Source organism: Saccopteryx bilineata, chromosome 6 (assembly GCF_036850765.1).
Source record: "Saccopteryx bilineata isolate mSacBil1 chromosome 6, mSacBil1_pri_phased_curated, whole genome shotgun sequence".
In the NCBI taxonomy this organism is placed as follows: Eukaryota; Metazoa; Chordata; class Mammalia; order Chiroptera; family Emballonuridae; genus Saccopteryx; species Saccopteryx bilineata.
In genome coordinates, this window is record NC_089495.1 from 39,006,005 (window position 1) to 39,031,836 (window position 25,832).

Consider the following 25,832-nt stretch of genomic DNA (forward strand, 5'->3'; position numbering starts at 1 on the left):
ATCTATACATTCAATGCAATCCCTATCAAAATACTAATGACATTTTTTCATAGAACTAAAAGAAATAATTCTAAAATTTATGAAACCACAAAAGACCCCAAGTAGCTACAACAATCTTGAGAAAGAAGAACAGAGTTGGAGATATTATACTATCTGATATTAAACTATACTACAAAGCCGTAGTAATCAAAACAACATGGTACTGCCATAAAAGCAAACACAAAGATTAATGGAACAGAAGAAAGCTCATGCCTCTATGGTCAATTAACATATGAAAAAGAAGGCAAGACTATACAATGAAGTAAAGATAGTCTATTCAATATATGGTGTTGAGAAAATTAGACAAATACATGCAAGAAAATAGAACCAGCCCATCTAGTTACACCATATAAAAATAAACTCAAAATGGATTAAAGACTTAAATGTTAGACCAGAAACCATATATTTACTAGAAGAAAACATAGGCAGTCAACTTTCTGACATTGCTCTTACTAACTTTTTTTCCTGATATATCTCCTTGGTCAAGGGATACAAAAGAAAAGTAAACAAATAAAACTATCAAACTAAAAAGTTTTTGCACAGCAAAGGAAACCATCAATAAAACAAAAGACAACCTACTGAATGGGAGAAAATACTCACCAATGATACACCGATAAGGGGTTAATATCCAAAATTCATAACGAACTCATGAAACTCAATCCCCAAGAAGCAAATAATCCAATTAAAAATGGACAAAAGACCTCATAAAACATTTCACCAAAGAGGACAAACAGATGGCCAACAGACATATGAAAAGCAGACACATCATCACTAATCATCAGAGAAATGCAAATTAAAACCACATGAGATATCACCTCACACCTGTCAGAGTGGCTATCATCAATAAATCAACAAACAAGTGTTGGCAAAGATGTGGGGAAAAGAGAACCTCATGCACTGTTGGCAGGATTGCAAATTGGTGCAGCTACTGTGGAAAACAGTGTGGAGATTCCTCAAAATATTTAAAATAGAGTTGCTATACAATCCAGCAATTCCACTTCTGGGTATTTATCAAAAGAAAACAAGAACACAAATTTGAAAAGATATATGCACCCCTATACTAACTGCAGTATTATTTACAATAGCCAAGATATGGAAGCAACTCAATAGACAAGTGGGTAAAAAAAGTGGTGGTACATGTATAAAATGGAATATTACTTGGCCAATAAAAAGAATGAGCCTGACTAGGTGGTGGTGCAGTGGATGGAGCGTCAGACTGGGATGCGGAGGACCCAGGTTCAAGACCCCGAGGTTGCCAGCTTGAGCACGAGCTCTGGTTTGAGGGGGGCGAAAAAAAAAGCTCACCAGCTTGGACCCAAGGTCGCTGGCTCAAGCAAGGGGTTACTCTGTCTGCTGAAGGCCCGTGGTCAAGGCATATATGAGAAAGCAATCAATGAACAACTAAGGTGTCCCAACGAAGAACTAATGATGGGTGCTTCTCATCTCTCTCCGTTCCTGTCTATCTGTCCCTATCTCTGACTCTCTCTGTCTCTGTAAAAAAAAAAAAAAGAATAAAATCTTACCATTTGTGACAACATGGATGAAATTAGAGGGTATTATGCCAAGAAATAAGTCAGACAGAGAAAGACAAATACGTACTATAAATTTCGTTTATCTGTGGAATCTAAAGAACACAATAAACAAAACAGAAATATATTCATAATAGAGAACAGGCTTAGTTTTGCTAGATGGGACAGTGGTGGAGGGTGTTGGGTGAAAAAGGTGAAGGGATTAGGAAATGACAAAATAGTCACAGGGATGTAAAGTATGGCATCGGGAGGATAGTCCATAACATTGTAATAACTGTGTGGTGCCCGTGGTACCAGAATTATCAGGGGATCACTTCATATGTTATATAATTATCTAACTACCATGCTGTACACCTGAAACTAATACAAAATAGTAAATGTCAACTATAATTGAAAAAAAATACACACTGAGCTTTAATTTAAATTCCAAGATAAGATTAAAAGCTAAAAATAAGTAAAACCCCATGTTAAAAAACATGATAAAGAGATTTCTATGAGAGTCAATTGCTATTTTTCTGGAAACACACATTCATAAAAGATAAAAATACTTAATAAATATAAAAAATACAAAATTAAAATACATAACTATACATACATACATAGTATCTACATTTCAAAATCTCAAGCTTATTTATTGTACTGTATATATCTTAATTCTAAGAGAATGATCTTATTTTAGGAACCTTCTCTGGCTACTTCAGTGAGTGCTAGGAAAAATGATGCAGGAGACAGTGTGGAATCTCTCATCCTCCATAAATGCCAGTTTCAACGGACTAATCTATTCATCGTTCTGATCAACATGGGATTTCCATTACTCATCTTTCCTTCCAAGATAACTGACATTTTTGAAGGGTACCCTTTTTGTTAAATTTTATTTCCTTCTACTAAAGAAGTCTTTTTAATCATCTGGAATTAAGGAGTTTCATCCACAAAGTTCTTTTTGTTTACTTCCTTAGTCTGATTATTCTACTTGAGGGTATGCAGATGGCCACATATCCCTTTTCATCAATACTACCCTCAAAATAAAGCCCTAAAAATACCAGGGCAATTAACATTTAGAAACCTCTTTTTTGGTTAGAAGCCATCTTCATGGAAAGTCTCTGTTTGAATTAGCTCAGTCTTAGACAAGTAAAACAGAGAGATAAAATGTCAAGGCCTCATCTCCAAATCACAAAGCTTAGCTGCACCTTTCAGTAATTTCACAGGAATCAAAGCAAAATCAAGGATCAAGTTTCAAAAATTAATTACACAAATGGAAGATCAACATTCAAGAAGCAAAAACAAAGAGCATGCAACAAAAGACTTAACTGAAAAAAAGGATTTTTGATAGAAATACACTGACTGTGAGCCAATGCAGTAACATGTTAGGTACAAAAGAGTGACATCATTTTAAGACAGTGTTTTAGAAGTGTAGCATCCAGACTGAGGGAGAAAATAGTTTCACTGTACTCCTCACTGGTCAGGCAGCTGCTAAAAAGCAGAGTTCAAACCTGACAGCCAGACCAGAGAAGGGAAGTGAGAAACTCAGAGAAAGATGATCAGAAAGAAGGAGGCAACCGTTTCCATAGGAGCATTTGGCCAGGGAGTCAGGGGTGCAGGGAAAGCAACAATCTACTCTTGAATAGAAAAGTTTAGGAGATCCCGTTCTTTCCTAAGTTCTGCTGAAGTCGGTACATTTAGAGGGAATGAGGTTTTGACTGGGGGCTGGTAAAGTAATGGAAAGAAAGGAGGAGCTTTGTGGTTGGAGTGAAATGCTGGAGGCTAGTAGTCTACGTCTGGGTGCTTGAGGGTTGCTGTTGGGAGGGTGGGATTCCCGACAAGGAAGCAGGTTCAGTGTGTCAAAGCTAAACTAGTCCTATGCTGCAACTTTCTCAAGAGCTTTAGTGAGAGTAGCCATAGGACGTGCCCTGGTGGGGTGCCCCTTCTGTATGCTCCAATAGGCATTCTGGTCCGACAAAACATTTGTCAGTAGTGCCATCTAAAGGTATTCATACAGTCAGATAGTCACTAAATGCATTTTTTTTTAGCCTTCTTGGTTTTCAAATTGGACATCCTAATGCAATCATTTAGTTCAACTTCCTTTTCCTTGCCTCTAGTTGGCTGAGGCTTTTAAAACTAAGTCTAATGCAATTATGGCATTCATATAACTTTATTCTGGAACTTGGGGAGGTTAATTCTGTTTTCAGGGTGCTCTTCAGTTCATCTCCTACACAACACTTGAGAAGAAGCAGGCTAATATCATTCCCCAGGTTATCTCTTGCTTTTAAAAATATACCCTTTCAAGTAAAAATAGGCCCATAAAAAACACCAGGTAAAGGGGAAATCACTTCTAAGAAAGATATAAAGCCGATAAGAAACAGAAAGAAATACTCTAGGGCAGGGGTCCCCAAACTTTTTACACAGGGGGCCAGTTTACTGTCCCTCAGACCGTTGGAGGGCCGGACTATAAAAAAAACTATGAAGAAATCCCTATGCACACTGTACATATCTTATTTTAAAGTAAAAAAACAAAACGGGAACAAATACAATATTTAAAATAAAGAACAAGTAAATTTAAATCAACAAACTGACCAGTATTTCAATGGGAACTATGGGCCTGCTTTTGGCTAATGAGATGGTCAATGTCCGGTTCCATATTTGTCACTGCTAGCCGTAACAAGTGATGCAAGTGTGCATCAGTTAGTCTAGATCTAGTTGAAGATTTCAGATGTTTCATTCTGGAAAAAGTCTGTTCACAGACATAAGTGCTGCCAAAGATGGTTGCCATTTTGAGTGCTTGGTTTCTGAGATTAGGATATGTCTCAGAGGGAAGAGATGCATACAAATTAGGCAAGCTGTGCTCCTCTCACTGACCACCAATGAAAGAGGTGCCCTTTCCGGAAGTGCGGTGGGGGCCGGATAAATGGCATCAGAGGGCCACATGCGGCCCATGGGCTGTAGTTTGGGGACCCCTGTTCTAGGGGCTCAAATATGCTTACTTCCATTTCTTGTCAATGGCATGTTTATCACTCTTCTAAGTAAAGGGGTGCAGTGAATCTTATTATCTTGAAATTTTAAGTAGGAGTCAACGTTATATGAAAACTTCAGAGAAATTCTGTTTTTGAAGAAGAGTTGAACATTTTCAGTTCAACTTGTAGGAGTTAGATTATTTTCTTTTGCAACAATACACTGTGATTTACATTAATTGAAGTTTTTAAAAAATAAACTTTATTCTAGACATATTTAAATCTATGCTGACACTCCCCCCCCCCCATTAAATTACCGGGAGTCTGTCTAACTTCCTTCCCTAGAGTCCTCAGATGTATTCTTCCATTCTTCCTGGGTATAATGTTGGGGAGAAAATTTGCCAATGTACTAGATGAATAATTCTACCATCCTATGAAGAGGAATGCAAATATTTGTAAAATATCAGGTGTTAAATAAAGTCACCCCAAGGCCTTCACATGAGGAAGCCTGTCTTCCTGTCTCAGAGTTGTGCTTAAATGATCTGGGTTCCTAATTCAATGCCCTTTTAGGTTGTGATGGTGTTGGTTGGGGCTGTGGGCATATACAGACACATCTTGTTAAAGATTTGTGAGTTTTGCCCTCAGTGCAACAATGTAGCCTGCTTGCTTGCTTATCACATGTGCCACTTCTCCATGCTGAGTTGAAAAGAGTAGGATGTTAAAAAGCAACATAAACAAAAGAGAACTGCTTCCTAGAGAGTTGCCGGATTCTTTTAATTTTGTTTCAAACCTTTGCAAATTCATTCATCCTTAAAGGCTGTGGCAACATGTCTTTTACACAATCTAAGAAAGGCTAGTTTAGACAGATGTTAAATATGTGTGCAACGCATAAAACTGATCTTGACATTAGAATTCTTTTGAAATATATCTACAATCTTCACAAGGCTTTAAAAACACCATTCTCACTATTTAGTGTATTTTCTTAAAAATAATCACTACCATGTAGAGCTAAAACATTCCAGTCCTTTAATTTTTATTGCAGAGAGATTTAGTTCATTCACCCTACTATTTCTTTATTTAAAACAGACTTTAAGCTTGAAGAACAGTTATAGTGCCTTATAAAGACAACAACTTAATAAAAAACATTGATGCTGACAATACAGCCAAAAACTTATTAGGCCAAAGGTATTATTTATCCAGCATTAATTATTTCTGTTTCATTTTGTTTTGTCTTTTTAAAAAAATTCTGGTTCCAAACCTTTAAAAATCATTTACCCTAAAAGTGTTTTGTATGCAAACACCTTTGCTTCTATGGCAAGATTTTTAATGTCCTCATATTGGCTTAGAAGGAAACGGCTATCACTATAGGGCTTGTATTGGGTTACTAGAGTCTATTCCTGATTCAGTTCTTCTAGAATTTAAACTTCTGGGCTGCACACAGAGAGGAAAGGGTCAGGGGTATTTGGATCTTTCTAATCAGTGGGGACATAGGCCCTTTTGAAGGCCTCTCTGTACCTCCCATAGGAGTCAGACATCTGACAACTGGAGTGATTTGGTTGTCTATACCACAATAGACTAGTTTGGGTGGGATACCAGCGGGCTCAGAACTGCAGGCTGTTCAGGGTCTCGGGTTGTGTGGTTTCTTAATAAAATATTAAAATGCCTAAAGCAGTTAAAAAGAAATTAATGTTCACTCTATTGCCAGAGATGTTTGTAGAATCTTTGCCTTTGCCTATTAAGGACACAGGTGGTTCTCTCTGATGAAAGGAAATGAAAACAAGGCAGAAATGAGATGAACCTGACTTCCTTCTACCCAGTATGTGTGCCTTTAGGTGGCAAATTCAAATGGCCCCTCGGCGAGGAAAATGTGCGTGTGTAACTGGGTTTGGTCATTTCTGACATTTTTTCTATGGTTATTATTTTACTATTTCTGGAAGAAAGCAAAAAAAAATAATTTCAAAGTTTTGCTGGCCCTGGCTGCATAAATCAGTTAATTAGAGGTTGTCCCGATACACCAAGGTTGTGGGTAAAATCCTCGGTCAGGGCATGTAGAAGAATCAAACAATAAATGCATAAATAAGTGGAAAAACAAATCAAAGTTTCTCTCTCTAATATCAATCAATAAAAGAATTTTAAAAAACTTTGCAAAAACAATCTATTAGTTTTCTCTTTATTATAGAAGCAATCTGATGTAAGAGTATTTAGATGAAAGAGCATATAGCCTCTTGTACAGATAGTCCAACTCAAAAAGATAGCAGACATGAATTGTGCAGGGAAGGTCATAAACTTTTCCATCTTAAAGACTCAACCATCTTAGACACTCTCTTTTTCTTAAATTTAATTATTTTTCTTTAGTGAGAAGTGGGAGGCAGAGAGACAGGCTCCTGCATGTGACCTGACTGGAATCCACCCAGCAAGCACGCTACTGAGCGATGCTATACCCATCTGGGGTTATTGCTCTGTTGTTCGACAACCAAACTATTTTAGTGTTTGAGGAGAGGCCATGGAGCCATCCTCAGCAACCGGGGCCAACTTGCTCCAACTGAGCCATGGCTGTGGAAGGGGAAGGGAGAGAGAGAAAGAGAAAGAAGGGAGAGGAGTGGAGAAGCAGATGGTCACTTCTCCTGTATGCCCTGACCAAGAATCAAACCCGGGACATCCATACGCTAGGCCGACACTCTATCACTGAGCCAACCAGCCAGGGCTGACATTCTTTTCCTACTGGGAGAGGGAAGACAAATTCAGAATAAGAAATTCTATTTTCATAGTGGCTTTTAGAAATATAACATGTTTGGTAAGAATTTTGCTCTGGTCTGTTTAGAAATCCTGCAGTTGTTTACTAAGAATGAATTGGAAGTGAATGAAACGAAACAAAGGTCTTTGAAGATTGGTGTTCCTTGTCTAACAGAAAGGGGGAAAATGCTTTAATGCTATACTTGTCAAAACATTCTATCAAGAGGTAGGGAAAATGAAGGAGTTCTAAAAGCAGTGCTTTAGTTTGGTTTAAAAGAACAGTAGAAATGTTCATTTCTTTTACCTGAGTTTATCAACAGATATTGAAGTCTGTGTGAGGTTTGCAATGAAGACACTGGTAAGTTATTATCATCACTATCCTGGTTGTTATCCTTGAAGCCATGAAAAGTCATTACCTTCAGAACTGTCAACTTTAAACCAGAACTCAGTTAATAATTTTGTCACCATTCTTAGTGACAGTGGTCTATGTGGACAGCCTGTCTCTCTGAAGTTTTCATTGCTGAGGATGCCACACAAAATCTATGGGAAGCTCATGGGTGCTCCTCCTTCTCTATCTGTTCCAACCAGCCGCCCTTCCTGCCAGGGTCCTTTTTGTGTTCCTGAAAAAGTCATTCTGCCACAAACATCCCTATTTTCCACTCTGATTTAAAAAAAAAAATCTGATTACAGTTTACGGTTGGGGGAACAGGGACCTGCCCAGGTTAAAAAAAAAGTGTTAAGTTTTCTCTCTCAACTTCGTTCCGTCTTTTGCCTGAGCTCTGAAAATGTCTCCTCTTTGGCTGGTTTGGGTGTCCATTCAGAAGGGAATGTATGGGTACAGGTGCATCGCACTCCCGGAAAGAGACAGTGGGCTTCCCCCGGCATCTCTCACTCCAGATCTGTGGTGTTTGAGGCACTGATACAATTATCTCCCATCAGCAATTGCTGGAATCAAGGGTGCAGTATAATTTTTTTCATTGTGAAGGAACGCAGCATAGGCTGCCAAGCAATTTTTTGGTGTGTGTGAGTGTGCATGCGTGTGGTACACAACAGAAGAGGGAGAAATGAATAAATAAAATATAAAAACATGGAAATTCTTCCTCTGCACTCAGATACTAAGACATCAACGTGCCAATGCTTCACTGTCCATCACTGAACTGCACCTCATGTAAATGGGTTCTCTGCGCACTACCTGATCTCTCAAATATCTGCTTCCCTGCCGTGTCACGGGCAATTTCTGCTGCGGTTGGTAAATGCTAGGCCCCAGGCACTGTGATTGATTTTCACCAACGACTTTCATGATTCCTGTTATTGAACAATGTGTTTTGCTGGTAGGAAACAAGAGAATCTGGGGTAAAGTCTGTCAAGCTCCAGATAAAGGAAATGATGATTTCAATGATCATGGAAAGCAGGTTTTTTTTTTCCCCCCTAATCACTGATTTTGTCTCTAATGATGTTAAGTTCACTCAGGGAGGCAGTAATAAAATTTCATTCTTTTGTATGGGTGCCAAACTGGCCTGTTTTCCATCAAATCTGGGCAATGTTATAATGGTCCTTTTGAAATTAAATATTTATAATTGCTTCTATCTTCCCCAGCTGCATAATTAACTCATTTCTCCAACAGTTTATTAAAAATTCTCCTTTAAGAAAATGCTTACTTAATTTTGCAGGAAGGCAAGCAAGCGAGAGTGACGTTCCATGCCAACGTGACGGACCGGATTACCAAAGGTCTCCTGCACGCAAGAACCAGACCAGGAGTTTTCAGAAGGGAAGCACCTTAACCAAAGCTCAAGTCAGAAAAGCAAAAAATACAATTTTCCTAAGAGGTCTGCAGCAAGGTGGATGATGAGGTGATGAATCAGTTAAGAATTTTTTCCTGCCTGGCTGATTGGCACATTCTTGGCATTCACTATTTCCAATGTGCTGTATTTGTGGGTCTATATATTTTTGAGATAACATCCTTTTTGTAAAGATATAAGCCCAGCAGGTTACAAATCTTGGTCTTGCTTTCATGAAACCCTGACTTTTTTTTTTTTTTTAAGATTTTATTTATTCATTTTAGAGAGGGGGGAAAGAGAGAGAGAGAGAGAAGGGGGGAGGAGCAGGAAGCATCAACTCCCATATGTGCCTTGACCAGGCAAGCCCAGGGTTTTGAACCGGCAACCTCAGCATTTCCAGGTTGACGCTTTATCCACTGCGCCACCACAGGTCAGGCCGAAACCCTGACTTTTTATTGTGTTTTAGTTTTGTCTCAGATGTAATATCCAGAATTTTCTTATGTATGCATTGTAAGCTTTTGTCTCTTTCTTCCACTCTTTATCACCACATTCACTAGAATTGCGATCATCAATATGGTAGCCGCTGGTCACATGGGACTATTTAATTTGAATTTGAATAAAGTAAAAGTAAATACAATTCGAAATTCAGTTTATCTATTTCACTGGCCACATTTCAAATTCTCAAATAGCCACGGAGAAGAGTGTATAGAGAAAAGATATCCCTGTTTTAGTAAAAAATTCTGTTGGAGAGCACAGCACTAGAATATCAGCAGCTGCAAAAGATCAAGGATATTGCCCTGGCCGGTTGGCTCAGCGGTAGAGCGTCGGCCTACCGTGCGGAGGACCCGGGTTCGATTCCCGGCCAGGGCACACAGGAGAAGCACCCATTTGCTTCTCCACCCCTCCGCCGCGCTTTCTTCTCTGTCTCTCTCTTCCCCTCCCGCAGCCAAGGCTCCATTGGAGCAAAGATGGCCCGGGCGCTGGGGATGGCTCCTTGGCCTCTGCCCCAGGCGCTAGAGTGGCTCTGGTCGCAATATGGCGACGCCCAGGATGGGCAGAGCATCGCCCCCTGGTGGGCAGAGCGTCGCCCCTGGTGGGCGTGCCGGGTGGATCCCGGTCGGGCGCATGCGGGAGTCTGTCTGACTGTCTCTCCCTGTTTCCAGCTTCAGAAAAATGAAAAAAAAAAAAAAAAAAAAAAAAAAAAGATCAAGGATATTGACTGCTTCGCCTACTTCTGTATTTCTGGTGCTTAATGGGCTTACCTCATGAGAGGTGTGCAATCAACACCTGTTGAATCAGTAACTTTGTTTTTAAATTTTAGTTGCAAACTACTTAGTTTTTTTTTAGGGGCCAAGTTTCATGGCATTTTCTTTGATTAGAACTAGACCCCAAATGAATGAGTCTCCAAAATATGAACCCCACACTTTCCCCACAGAAAGCTGCGACATGAGTAAGTTAGAAATCATATCACTTTCCTAAAAAAGTTTCCTGACTGGGTTTTCAACTCAGTCAGGTGGTCTCTAAGACTCTTACACAACATTCTCACTGTCCTGACCCTCTCCCTTGAACCTCACCTTCTCTGAGATTTTCCTTCTTTGCTCTGCTAGAGTCACGCTGGCTTCCCCACTGTCCCGAACACCAGGCACACCCTTATCTCAGAGCCTTTGCTGTTCAGGGCATCCTTCCCACTGTTCACTTAGACAAGTGCCTTGCATATAGGTGATAAAAAAAATACATATCTGAGTGTTGAAGAAATGAGAAATTCCATTGCTAAAAGGAAGCTGGGATCTTCCTACAATGGCAGACATAAAAGAAAATATCACTTCAAAAATGCATCACTACATGTGATATACAAGTTAGGTGGGCAATGTCTAAATCTGCTGAAATACCATTTCTTCTGTAGAAAATAACCAAGTCACTGAGTTGCGGCATCGGATAAGCCAGAGACACCATTGTTCCCAAGGCACACTAAAAATAACCACATGGTTTTGAAAGTGGTTGAGAGCTATGTGTAGACAAGGGTTATAAAAGCCAGGAAGCCAGGCAGTGTTTCTGCTATTTCTGAATAATTCTTTGCCTCTTCTGGGCTGTGATAGTGCATAAAATATTGGACATAACTTCCGTTAAATATGCTGAGCCTATCATTAAAGAGTGTCCGGCTGGAAAAAAGCAACTGGCTTGAAAGAGGTCTGCCATAGCAGCACTGTTGGGTTTTTGTTTGTTTGTTTTTAGCAAGAGAGAGAGAGAGAGAGAGACAGACAGACAAACAGAAAGGGTGAGAGATGAGAAGCATCAACTTGTTGTGGCACTTTACTTGTTCATTGATTGCTTTCTCATATGTAACTTGACTGGAAGGTGCCAGCCGAGCCAGTGACCCCTTGTTCAAGCCAGTGACCTTGGGCTCAAGCCAGCAACCATGCAATCATTTCGATGATCCATGCCCAAGCCAGCAACCCCACACTCAAGCTGGATGAGCCCATGTTTAAGCTGGCAACCTTGGGGTTTTGAATCTGGGATCTCAGTGTCTCAGGTTGACGCTCTATCCACTATACCACCACTAGAGGGTCAGGCAGCACCAGTGTCTTTATCCAACACTTCCAAGTATCTTCAAATGACTGAGATAGATGGCCACATTGCTTATGAAAACCTGTGGGAATTACAGACCACATACAGTATGTGCATTCTGGACTGAATATCTCTCCATTGCACCACAATGGTCTACCACTTTTCAGATTTGTATGGAGCCATCAAAGAAAAGAAATTCAGTCTTATTTTGAAATCTTGGTTATACACATTTACGGGTAAGGTGTATGATTAGCAATGCACAATAGAAGGTACTGTTATTAGCAAGACTATATTATCTCACCTTAGAGAAAAGACTTTGCCAATCTGGGCCCCTCTAGTTCTTTCCCTGTGGCTAGCGGTCTGCTTCTTTCATCTCTTGATTGCTACCCATCTAGGCTGACAGGGAGTGCCAAAGATGCTGAATTTTCTCTGGTTTCCATTCAACTGCCTCCACCCACCTCCAAGAGCTTTCTGCTTACTCTTTCCTTTGCTTCCCCCTTCACTCAGTTTCTCTCTGGTTTCTTTCACTTTAATTTATATTGTTAAATTTAGGAAACCCTGTGAAGTTAAGAATTATTCATTCACACTTTGTATAGAGTCCAGGGATCCACAGTCTGTGGGAAACTCACGCAACAGCTAACGATAACTTGTCTCAAGCACTTAGTCATTGCTTAAGTGAGTGAGTTTATCAATTGCAACCTTCTGGGAGTTGAGTCTCCAGTTTTGTGGTTTGTGTTGTCAAGCCCACAGAAGGTGAACGTGGACTGGGTGACTGCTGAGGGATGGGGAAGATGCCAATTAACTTATTCAAAGGCTAAGGATAGAGCTCTGGAAGTCAAAGTTGCGGTTTCTCTTTTTCCCACTGTAGCTGACATGGCCATTGAATCATCTCAATAGTTTCCAACATTTTGGATTTAAACAATCTGTCTTTGTATTTACCAATTCTTGGAATATTTTTTTAAAGGCTTAGTCTTTTTTTATTTTATTTTTTAAATTCATTTTTAGAGAGGAGAGAGAGAGACAGAGCGAGAGAGAAGGGGGGAGGAGCTGGAAGCATCAACTCCCATATGTGCCTTGACCAGGCAAGCCCAGGGTTTCGAACCGGCGATCTCAGTATTTCCAGGTCGACGCTTTATCCACTGTGCCACCACAGGTCAGGCTAATTCTTGGAATATTTGACTGCCTAGGAAAACAGATGTCTTGTAAAGGTTGATGTCATTAAATGTTGAAATTATCTATCTGATCTTAGTTTAGGGTAAAAAACCACAGTGTTGGGGGATCAGGAATCTGCCTAAGTAATTGAAATAATGGATTAAAATTGACCTCAGTTGGAAAAATCTGAGACTGTCATAATCTTTTACATGTGTTCATGTGTAAAGGTAAAGACTTTGTCTAATCAATGCCTTGCCTGCTCTGTTTTCCAAACTATTAATCTTTACATCATTTAGTGGCTTCAACAGAAATTCTATAACAAATCCAATCTGATGCTTTCCATTTAACCAGCTTCCATCTTCACAGTGTATAAAGAGAGAAAGAAGAAAGAGAATGGCAAAAGATAAGAGGGCCAGATAGCTTCTCTGGTACTGATGACTGCATGACATTTAGTGGTGGAGAAAGTCTGAGAAGTCAGTTTGTTGACTTGCTTTGTGCATATTACCCTGTGTACTAACTAGCAGTAAATTAGGACCTATCTACAATTTTTTTAAAGACTTTATTTATTCATTTTAGACAGGAGAGAGAGAGAGAGAGAGAGAGAGAATGAGAGAGAGAGAGAGAGAGAGAGAAGGGAGGAGCAGGAAGTATCAACTCCCATATGTGCCTTGACCAGGCAAGCCCAAGGTTTTGAACCGGCGACCTCAGCATTCCAGGTCGATGCTTTTATCCACTGCGCCACCACAGGTCAGGCCCTATCTACAATTTTTAAATATGCCAATATACTTCATAGAGATTATCTGTAATACAAACCCTCCAACAATAATAGTCTTAAATCACTTTTATTTTTCTGTGACAGAGACCAGAAAGAAAGAGTCAGAGAGAGGGACAGATAGGGACAGATAGACAGGAAGAAAGAGAGATGAGAAGCATCAATTTTTTGTTGCAGCTCCTTAGTCTCCTTAGTCGTTTATTGATTGCTTTCTCATGTGACTTAATTGGGGGGCTATAGCAGAGTGAGTGATCCCTTGCTCAAGCCAGCGACCCTGGGCTCAAGCCAGTGACCTTGGGCTTCAAAACAGCGATCTTTGGGCTCAAACCAGCAACCATGGGGTCACGTCTATGATCCCATGCTCAAGCCAGTAACCCCGCGCTCAAGCTGGTGAGCCTGCACTCAAGTGGGATGAGCCCACGCTTAAGCTGGCGACCTCAGGATTTCAAACCCGCGTCTTCTGTGTCTCAGTCTGATGCTCTATCCACTGCACCATGGTCTGGTCAGGCGTCTTTTTTTTTTTTTAATTCATTAAACAACTGAAGAGATGGTTAGAGAATTGGTGAGGGATGCATAACTCTTGAGTATAGAGAGATAAACTTCTTTTCATCTCTACCTGTGTCCCATCCCACCACGCTGTAGAATCCCCTTCCTATAGGTTAATATCTGGCAAAAGGACTACCGATACAGAAGATTACTGTATTGGAAAAAGAACTCATCAATAAGTCTGAAAACTTGAGTTTTCTTCTGGACCCCGATCGGAACAGATCATTTACCCCCCAGGTCAGTGTCCTCTCATCCTCTGTGTGCACTGGACGACCTGGGCTCGACCATCCAGCTCTGGCCGGGGAGTGAGGAGTGCACAGACAGCTGGGCCGTGGGTCCCGCCTCTTCACACTCCAGCTACCGGCTTACTGGAAATTATCCACGGGGCTGTATGGTTCTGCCTGTGAGAAACAATTCTCTCTGGGACGCTCCACCGCCCACTTCCTCAGAGGTGGAGAATCAGGCTCGATACATTTTACACAGAGCTTATTCATTCAGTAACATGAGAATTCATTTGGAATTGGAATCCACAGTACATTTGTGATTTTTGCTTAGAGTCCAAAAGTTACCCGGTAATATACAGTTTCTGACGTTGGCTGTCACCAAGGCGAGGAACAGATGAACTCTACCCCATTCCCATATAAGGCTGAGCTAGCCAAGTGCTCGGGCGTGGAGGCATTGTCATCGCTGCTACAGTAGCGCCGTGGGGAAAATATATAGCAAGGACCCCAGGGGAAGCTGTGGGAAAGAACAAGCTCTGCACACAGCGCCCTGACCGCAAAATCTGTCCAACTGCTATTTTTATGCATTACATTACTTTAAAAAAATACTATTAAGCCACAAGTAGGACAAAAATAGCCGTGCTTTCTATAGGAATGCATTTAGGTAAATTTGTCACTCAACACATAATCACTACACATATGCCAGGTTTGTAGAACTGAAATAGACACTACATCTTAATAAATGATTTAATGAAGTATATGCAATTGTCCTGACAATAAATATCTTCAGTAATATACTGGGCTTAACCCATAGAAAATGATAAATGGTTTCATTTCTGTCTCAGTAGGCTTTTTTCTTACCTTTTACCAGAAATCATTTCTACCCTCTTATTGATTAATATTCAATGGCACTCCTGAATCAACTGGGCATCCTTGGGTACTGGTTGTTAAAACAACCCAACTAGGATCTGTATGGCCCAACCGCCGAGTGGGTGTAGGTCCAGCAGTAATGATAGGGTGAACCGTTACTCATTGTGAAAAGCAAAGTCACCAGAACACTACAGACAGTGGATCCTACAGAGCAGGCCCCGAGACGGGGTGTCATTTGGCACGGTCTCTTGAACAGATTACTCAGACAATTGCCAGATCTCAACTTAATTCAATCAGTATTAATAACCTGTCTGAATATAGGAAAGTCAAGCTCACACTGGGCTCTGGATTACTCATGTTAATCAAGTTAACCAGTGGTATAGGGACTGACTCAGGGTATTTTCTTAATTAGGGACAATGGGAAGTAAAAAGGTTTCAATGCTCTTAGACATCTCCCTTTTAACAACCTCTTTGAAGAGACCTTTGGCATAAGAGTATATTGCTGTGGCAGATGGCACTACCTGTTGATAACTAGAAATAATCAGAATAAGCCAGTTTTACTAAAGAATAAAACTGTTGCAAAGGCATCATGGGAAATGTTAATATGTCGACTCTTCATTAAATAAATAATCACACAAAGTGAAAAGAGTCGACCCAAGAACCTTCTCCTGTTTGTTTGGGTTCCGCTTGGCTGATGACATGGAGAATGTAGAGTCCCTCTAGAATCAAAGTCCCTCCCGCCCAGGCGAGTCTCACAGATACTGTATCCCACTAATTTATCTCCCCTGTGCCCACAGAAGGCTGAGCCAGTCAAGTGCTCAGGCAGGGGAGAGCTCTGCAGTCAGACATTGTCGTCGCTGCTCCCAAAGCACCGCTGGGAAAGTCTGTCGCAAGAGACCCCAGAGGCACTTTAAATCCCATGAAATGGCTTTCTTTTATTTAAAAAATATTTATCCTAGTTACACGGTGATGAAGGATCTTCGACTTGAAATTCCTAACGTATAAAGTCAACACACCCAACAGAGGGCCCCGTTAGCAGAACACCACAAACAAAAACTGTTTTGAGGATTGCAACTCACGAGGAACACCGCACGTGGAGATGGAGCTTTGATCTAGTGGCAAGGAGCTTCTCAACTGCGACCCTGGCCACTGACAAGGTGATGAGTCACATGTCACTAAATACAACCATCACAAGTGTAAAGGGGTTTCCGACGATAAGTTCTACTCATTTGATTTTTGCAGGGGACAGGGAGAAGAAGATGTGTGATGTAACATCCAGCCACAGAGCCCAGGCTCTGACAAGATGGGCCTCCCTCATGCAGGGTGGGTATGAGGAATGGCTACTGTAGAAACTGACTTCAGGATTCATGTTGGTGAAACTCATTTGGAACACCTAAGGATCCCAAAAACGTCTGTTTCCAAAGACAGGGCAATGCTGGCAGGAATTCCCAATTGCCTCTCACAATCTGGTACTGGATAAGCTTGGGTCCCAGAGGAAAGTGCATGATTCCAAGGCATAAAGACTCAAAAAACTCTGTGCCCTAAAACAAAAGACTGCTGCCCACATGGCCACAAGCAACATGGGCTTAAACATATAAAAAGTATCTTTTAAAATCAATAATGTCAAGACTCGAGTCTCAGCTTTAATGGAAATGAAAGGAGAGGCCAATCACTTTGATCAAACATACAAACCCAGTATCAGTTCAAATTCTACGAGGTGCTATGATAATAATTTGGGGTGACCTTTTTTCCTCTTACTTACCTATGAAATGAGCTACTTAAATAACATGCAGAAAGTGAGTAGAATAATTTAAAAAGGTAGAATGATTCTCAGTGGCAAGAGGCTGGTGCCCTCTAATTTGAATTTCTATATTGCAGAATAAATGCAACTATGTGTTCTCTATGTCATACTTTTATAAAACCTATTTATGTATAAGATAATAAGGATAAAACATAGTTGCATTACTAACACACATATACAGACATACCTTGCCAGGCACATAGAATGCCAGGTTCATAACAAAGAACAAGAGAAAAGATGCTTAAGAAAGCATTATTCTCAATTTATTAATCAAGTAGTATAAATCGATCCAATTTTACATTCTATTATTGCTTGCTCCAGTGGAGAAGAACATGCCTGTAATATATTTCCTTAGGAAAGTATGCAACTGACTTAATCAGGCAACCTGAGGCCTGTTCGTTTACAATGGGAGTATAAGGAAGATGCTGTTTATTGCAATGCAATGACTTACCCGCCCTCCTTTCTCAGGGTAGCACTGGCAGCCCCCGCTGCAGTCTCTCCCTCCACAGGGAACATCATACTTCTTCACACCCTGCAGAAACGAGACATAAAGCAAAGAGAAAGTGAGGTAAAATACTGTCAACGACAATACGTATCATAATGCTATCTTTTGAGAGTGCTTCCAGCTCTCACAATTATTCATTCAAAACAATAGACTTTAATTTTTAGAACAGTTTTAGGTGCACAGCAAAAGGTACAGCCATTTCCCATACGTCCCCAGCCCCCCACCCTACAATTTTACCCATTATCAACATTCCCCCATCAGAGTGGGGCATTTGTTAAAATCTATAAACCTACAATAGCATGTCATTATCATCCAAAGTCATAGTTTTCATTAGGGTCATGTGACCGTAATATAAGCCATGTTTTAGTAATTCTTGGTGTTGTCCATTCTATGGCCAATAAGCCTTTTTTAAAGTGCCTACAAAGTGCCAGATGCCAAGCTAGATCCTGGGGCTGGAAAGTCAAGGAGGACATTCCCTGGATCCAGGCATTCTGTGGGAAGTGTCCACGAGGACACTCTGTGTTAAGAGCTTTAGTACGAAGGAGAAATGCCAGGCACATAGAAACTGCCCTTCATTCTGCCTGGAAATACGAGGGATGCAGGAGAAATGCCAGGCACATAGAAACTGCCCTTCATTCTGCCTGGAAATACGAAGGATGCAGGAGAAATGCCAGGCACATAGAAACTGCCCTTCATTCTGCCTGGAAATATGAGGGATGCATCCTGGAGGAGGAGATGTTCAAGGTTAAGTTAAGAAGGGCGGGGCAACTCTGGGTCCCCATCCCACAACACAGGCCCTGGTGGGTTGAAGGGAAGGGGGCTCTGATGAGGAGGTGGAACTTGCAAATACACCTGGTAGGATGACAAACCCTCACCTCCATCACACAGGTGCCATGACATCCACAGTGATCCCTCTGCAAAGAAAGCCCCTTTCCTTCCCTTTAGTCTGTGAGCAGTTCTCACACACGGGAAGAGGAGGGGGCCGGGGAAGTTTTTATTTAGTCAGGCTCGGGTGGCGTAGTCAAACTCTGTATCATACACTGAGATATAACTCTTTAATGAGTTTACTGGATAACTTGAGGGAGTTCTCTGGTTGACAATTCCAATCAGAATAAAGGGAAAATGCGTTTCTTGCCCTTGATCTAGGTTTTTCAGGTAACGTATGGACCTCGAGATTGGACCATGTCTGAGCTCTTTCTCTCAGACTGTGTTCGTAGTACCAAATATTTTCAGTGGGAAATGACAGTCAGGTTGGCCCTCTTCCCTCTCTTCGCTGCCTCCCTTCATCCTGGCAGGTGACTTAGTGCATCCTTGTCACCCTCATGGAGACTGTCCATCCAGCAGACTCTTATGCTCAAGGGGGACCCTGGGCATGGTTAGCTTCTGATATGCACTGAGCCAAACCTTGCCATGCAAACAACACTCCCCAGAAAACAGAACTCACTGCAACTTCAAACAGAACCTCATTTCACCATAGCTCTTCCGCTCTCTCCTGAGTTAAGTCTCTATAACTGAACAGGATGGTCAGGTGGAAACTCCCTCTGTAAGTTTTTCTGTCTGCTTTCCATGCTAGCATCTTCCCTGTTCCTGGCACAGTACTGAATATTCAAGCTGGAAATGCAATGTTCTTACTTGGCCACCCCAGCAACTTCGCGAGCATGGCCTTCCTGAATGATCCACCTTGGATGGGCACACAATTGAACTCTGACTCGAAGCCATCTGGCCAGAGTGTACCTTAGACTTCAACAACTACTCAATGTTCTTTTATGTAGAGAGGTCTCATTTGAAAGTTTTATATTTTTTTGTGTAGTTTTATTATAATTCTTTACTTAATAAACATCAGTCACCACTTTAAATAATTTAAAAAAATTTAAACCTCAAAACAAACAAACAAACAAACAAACAACCCTGAAAATGTCAAATCCCGTAAAGAAAGCCTTTTGACTCTCCTTTTGGTTATCTTTCTGGCCTGAGTGAGGTAACAGAACAGCCTGGGCACCACAGTGTAAGTGTAAACATGTGTAGAATCCTTTCATGTCCTTAAAATACGATTCTAGGTATTTGCCAATTTTTTATGGCTTCATTTTTAAATTCCATGATTTTGACTATTTGGTTTTTATAAATCCAGCTCCATGCTAAGCCCTCAGTTTTATGGCTTACCCTTAGCACAAAAGAGAGAAGTCCACATGGGCTGCCATATTTATTTATACTTTGTATTATATATGACTGTGACACGAACAAGTATGTTGGCAGGTGTCCTGGTTTATGCAATAATTCATTTACCAGTTATTTGGAGAGGGTAAGGGGGACTCCTCAGTCTAATGGGTGAAACATAAACTCATATTCTCCATCTGGTGTTTTATATACTATTTTTAGCTTTGATTTCTAAAGCCACTTGCCAAATCTCTGTATATAAATCAATGGTTAAAATGATTTTAATGGTTTCAAATTGATCTAACAGACTCTCTATTCTAGGCTTAGGCTATGCACTGGATTCAGCTATAGAAATGAGTTCTTCATAACCTGCTCACAATTTAATAGTGCTTCTTTGCTTTTGGAACTAAGACTCGAAGGCCTGATAACTCCTGGTCTCAACACTTTTTCAATTATGTGTCAATGGCTCAGATACCCTGTTTCAGGAGGTGAGGGGTACAGTACATCATTAAGAGGTAGTCCTCCACCTTACAAGCCACAGAAAATTCGTCATGGAATTCCAACCCTGCACGCATGTGCTGTTTGTGTGTGTGCACGAACGTGTCTGTGTGTGATGTAGTATGGGGTGTGTGTATTCCCACCAGTATCTTACATATACTACGGAGGGACTCTTAGGAATTCTGACATCTACAAGAGCCCTAAGCACTACCTATTGGAATGTCAGCTCTCTGGGATGAACAGAAGTATTTATATTTACTTTATTAGGGCACGGCATGTGTTCCGACGTCTCTTAAAGACGGAACAGGTTTCAGACCTGAGCCTCTGCATTCCCCTGATGGGACTTGGGTTCTAAAACAGTCTCAGGACATGAATGCCCTTCTGAGGACCTTGATAAGGAGTGTGTGAAGTGCTCTGTGGGGTTCTAGGTCTGTGTCCAGCACCCCCCCACACAACTGCCAGACAGCTTTTAATACTAAAAGCTCACACCAACTACTGCTGCCCATGCTCCAAGCCCTTGAGTCTATCCTGGCTTTTATCACTCAACACAACTCACAAACATGGCCGTTCTTCTTGTCATTTTTTTAATAGAGAATTTTTAAGAATGTAGTGTTTCCTCCCACGCTACGTCTACCTCAAGAGTCTGCCCCCACCACCTTCAAAGGTGACAAGCTGGCCCTGGTCCAGATCCTCAACTTCTGAGTCTTCAGGAAGGCACGCTCTCACCTACATGGTTCAAGTTCTCTCAGAAACACCAATCAAACCCTCCAATAGTCTCTCACTTCAAGTCTGGATTCCCATTGGTAGCACTGTGTAGAGCAATATTCCAAAACCCAGTTCTCCCAAGGACCCCTGCAGATCACTGAGGTCACCGTCTAAGTACCCAAGGAGGAATGCAGTTCCTAGGGCCAGGAGGCTCCCATGGACCCTGTTCAGGTGTAGAGTGTCCATTGTCACAGAGCATGCTCCAGTCATTCAACTGAGCTGGCCAAGTTCTTCCCCTTATTTTGAGGTCCTTCATCCCAAGGCAGAAGAAGGCTTATGGGACCAATTATACTGAAGATCCATGAAAAGTGATAAGGGCTCCCACTCCCTGGAGAATGCTTGAATCTAACATGCACAAGTCTTATGTCCTCATATTAACACAGAAATGGCTCCCCTCCAGCTTTTGGGACCACAAAGGAGCCTTTGCCATGTGCTTCCCAGCTTTGAGTGTTCAGGGGAACACCCCTTCAGTTGCACCAGTGAGACATCACCTACCTCCCCCAATTCCAAACTAATTAATTGACAGCTGGAAGGGGTCTTGGGGGATAACTCATCCGCCCTTCCACTTTGCAAATCCATAAGTCCATCCATCCACCCTTCCTTCACTGAGTCTTTACTCTGGGTGATATGCTGTGCTGGGCCATGGATAAAAAATAGGGAACAGATCAGGTAAACAAGCTGATGAGAAAATTAGGTAAATAATGAAACCTACATAATTCAAGTTACGGTGAGTGTCATTAAAATCATACCAGATGACACACAGGACTGCTTTAGCCAGCGCTCTTTCCCTTGGGCTCCACTCTACTCCCTTCTCCTTGTAGGCCTGCCTTAAAAAGAATAAGCTCTCCGCTGTCTGACCGGAGGCCCCTTCTCCTATCACCAAGGGGAAAGACAGAGAGCCACTCACTTCCAGGCTTAGGAAAGCAAGACATCTGGATTCTTATCATCAGGGAATCAGAAGCATCTTGGCCTGGAGTGAATTTGAACTCATTCTTCTTCTAACCGTCAGGATGCCCCTGACATAGCCGTATCCCTCAACTCCTGTCTCAGGACTCAATTTCTATACACTGCCACTTTATAATCCAGGACAAAGAAAGTCCATACAGCTGGCACATCCTCAGTCTTTCCCTGCTTAGCTGAAGCCATCCCCATAGCTACCAAGATACCTGACCATTTCAAACTATGGCTCTAACTTACAAACTGTGGAAGGAGTCTGACTAGGAGGGTTAACCATTAATTTCTTCAGCAAATGAACAAGCATTCACTGAGGACCTGCAAATGCTCCCACCTTGGCAGCTATCTAGTCACCCACCAACCTAGAGACTAGGCCCCACTGAACTCATCTGCTCCTTCCAGGAAAAGTAGGGCAATTAAGGAAGTTGGAAGAGGCATTGCAGACTCAGGGAGGGGACGTTGACTTTGATGTCATTGTAAGCTTTTGACATCTCAAAGTGTTGTGGAACTGATAATAGTTTTGAAGAGCAAATTGTGAATTCTAAGTTTTGGAAAATAAGCTAGAAAGTGGCTTAAACAGAAGAAGCACAGTAAACTGGGAATGTCTCTGAGCTACACCTGGAAGAGATGAAGAATGGGTAATCCTTGCAACTATTAATATTAGCAAGGGAGAGAGTGGAGTGGACAGAGCTGTTAAATGAGAGCGAAAGAGAGAGAGAGAGAGAGAGAGAGAGAGAGAGAACGAGCATGGTGAGAATAGTGAGCAAAGAGTTTGAGGAATATTTGCCTAAAAATCGTGTCACAAATGAAATGGGAGAGGGGGAGAGAGAAAAGGGAGTTTGATTAATTAGAGGCAGAGACTCAGACACAACTTCAAAGAGGTAATCAATCAATCCATTATTGAAATGCTGCTGTTCTCCATCTAGACAATTTCCACTCCCAGTATGGTGTGTGGATGCAACATCAGCATCACCTCGGCACTAGTTAGGATTGCAGACCCCACCCCAGATTTCCTGGATCAGACTGTGCTTTCTAACAGGATTACCAGGTAGGCACACTGAAGTCTGTGGAACACTACACTAGATAAATGGACTGGCATTGTGTTCAGAGACAATGGGAAAACTGCAAACCACTGAGCCATCTCTCTTAGTGGAATAGAAAGCAGTATTTCCTACAGACTCAGGGTGTTCCATGCCTAAGATGGACTCAGGAATGTCTGTTCTAGAAAGATGTTGGCCCTCAGGCTCCCTTGGACCCAGCCACCTGTGACATGCTTAGAGAAGCTCTGAGCACCCAGGACTCAGGTGTTGAGCTTCTAATCAATCAGAGTGCGGCAAAATATTTTAGTCCTCTTTTCCATATTCAAAACATCCTTTTAAAGACTCTTCCTGTCCTGAGTTGGTAGTCAGCACTGCCATGCTATTTAGAAAGTCTAGAAATTGGAAATGACTTGGATCCCCTAAGAGACATCTGGCAATGTTAAGGCATATGATATATTTTCTAGAAACCTTGGATCATATTCCACTCAAATGCAATGCAACAGACATGGTTTCCGGGGCAACGTGGAGAGCTCTGAATAAGGGATTTCTTGATCAGCTTTTCATATAGGAATTCTTTGCTCTGGAGCCTTATCTGAGTCTTGGCATCATTACATTTAGAAAGATTTAAAAAGACACCTATTAGCATGGGCATCCAGTTTATCCTAGACATGTCCAAATCACCTAGATGCATGCTCTAGATCTCTTGGTCAATCTTTTGTCTCTGGAAGAACAGAAGAGATGGAATCTTCTAAGGAAAGATGAGCTCTAGCTTCCTGAGCCAGGACTCTATCAGAGTCATGTAGAGAATTTCTTGCCTTGAGCCACGGGCTCTCTGGCTGCTGGTAGAGACTTGGCTCTGCCATCTATAAATGGAATTCAGCGAAGAGTCAGAGCAGAGATCTATAGTAGCAGCTGCAAGATTAAGGGAACATCCGGTCCCACATGTTGCTTGGCCCTACTTCCTATTTGTGAAGTCTCCTGGCACTAGGAGAAGCCAGTATCATGCTGCTTTCGTTAGGAATCATTTCCTCCATTGCCTGGTGAGAAGGGGCACTCCTCATTTGAGGAGTAGCCTCATTTAAAAACACTGAGAAAACTGCTCATTGTCACTTTTGCCAACGGCAGATTTGTCCTCATATTTAGGACATTTAAAAATAGGTTTAAATAACAAGTCAAATGCCAGACAATAAAACACACAAAAGGTTTAGACTCTTTAAGACTAGTTATTTCTATAGCTACCAGTGTGAGAATCCATGTATATTAAAAAAAAACCCCACAAATCCATGGGCATGAACCCAGCTTTCTGCAGACGTAAATATCATTTAAACTTGATACAATATATATAAATAAAAAAATGCTTGCCATTGTTCTCAGCTTGCACATAAGAAATTAGTATTAATCAAATTTATATGAACACACAAGAACAAAACTCATTTGTCCTAAAACAAAGAATATTTTGTCCTCCACATGTTCCAAGAAACTTCTTGTCCAAGAAAGTCTTTTAAAGCCAACATACCTCCAGCCAAAAAGAGCAAGTCTCTGTAGGGAATTATAGATATTTTACCATTGGACTGCCCCCAGCATCTAACCCAAGCTTCCTGTACAGAAGGATACTGAATAACCCATTCTAACTGACATAAAAGACAAACATTTCTTATTGCAAAAAAGTAATCATCTTTCATATTTAAGGTTAAAAAAAATCTGTACAAGTCTTTGTCACAAATCCAGCCAAGCAAACTTTTTAGAATTATTCTTTTAATCCATAAAAGGGCCAACAAAGAAGAAAGCCAGATTGGGAACAAGGTTCTCAGTAAAATTCTATTAGTTTATCAAAACAGGAAATATAAGCCATTTCCGCACATGCAGCTTTAGAAATTAAGGAAATAATTCCAACATAGTATTAGCAAGACAGAGTATATGCAGAGGAAATGCAGACCACAGCCACTCCACACAGAACAAAACTCTTTTTCCCAATAAAGTGGGTGGGAAATCCAGCCAATTCAGTTTCCTTTATTTAACAGCAGTTCAAGGGCATGCAAAATAAATGTGCTCACTCTAGATGGTCCTGCAATGGCCACATTTAGAGGTAGTGAAATAACAGAGGGACAAAAGTGCTCACAGTGGACTTTTACTGAGCACCAACTACTTCCAGTGCACTTACATCTAAGTCGCTGCCTGTTCTCACGGGGCTGGGAGTTTGGGGAAGGAAGGGAAAGGGTAGGATGTTGTGTTAGAAAGGATGACAGTGGTTCACATGAGAGATGATGAGCTACAGAAGGCTTTTCTAGGATGACAGTCTTCATGTCCCCCAGGGGTTCATTTGTTTTTGCCCAGGTGAATACCTGAGGCATAATATCACTCCTCCTCCTGGCTCACCTTTATGGCAGACATAACCAGAAGGCATTGCGTAGGGTGTCCTCGCTTGAATCAGCAGTAACACGCCACATTGTTTTTATACTTGCACACTTGTAAGTTTTTACAAGCAATGACGAGCCAACTTCCCCACCTTTTCTTTGCAGACAGCTCAAAGTCCAGGGGTGTTTTTCAAATAGATTTTGCCATTGACAAGACTACCTATGTCAGGCATCCTTTAATGCTGGGGCTTGGGCGTTGACAAGTAGGACTGGCTCAAAAAAAAAACTCCTACAACTCAGGAATCAGGTCACATTGGGAAGGCTTCTGGCAGGCACAGAGAGCATGGCAGGTGGAAGACCAAGGCCAGAACGCTTTCTCAAATGACACCATTTATGCTTGTGACATTTAAAGTAGGTTAAATGACAGACTGAATTCGAGTTGCTAAACTCAAGAATAAGGAATCCTTGAGTTTGGCCCCTAGTAGGAACTATTCAGTGTGTGAGGTTGGAGGGTAGGACTGAGGTAGGCCAGGAGAATGATGATAGGTCAATGGGTAGTCTTGGCAGAGAAATGACCTCACTTTCCAACTACAGTGCCCTCGGCACAAGAT

The 25,832-nt window shown here is 41.4% G+C and overlaps 1 protein-coding gene and 1 non-coding gene across 3 annotated transcripts in view; one reads left to right on the forward strand and one right to left on the reverse strand.

Annotated features, from left to right (window-relative positions):
• Positions 1–25,832, reverse strand: part of COL4A2 (collagen type IV alpha 2 chain) — a 199,705-nt gene that overhangs the window by 130,112 nt on the left and 43,761 nt on the right. For both annotated transcript variants that reach the window (XM_066234747.1, XM_066234746.1), the window contains exon 4: positions 17,403–17,483. In XM_066234747.1, the coding sequence (XP_066090844.1) occupies positions 17,403–17,483 (81 nt within the window). The remainder of the gene's footprint in view (positions 1–17,402; positions 17,484–25,832) is intronic.
• On the forward strand, positions 9,819–9,894 carry TRNAG-ACC (transfer RNA glycine (anticodon ACC)). Its single transcript has one exon. It is a non-coding gene; the product is annotated as a tRNA-Gly (tRNA).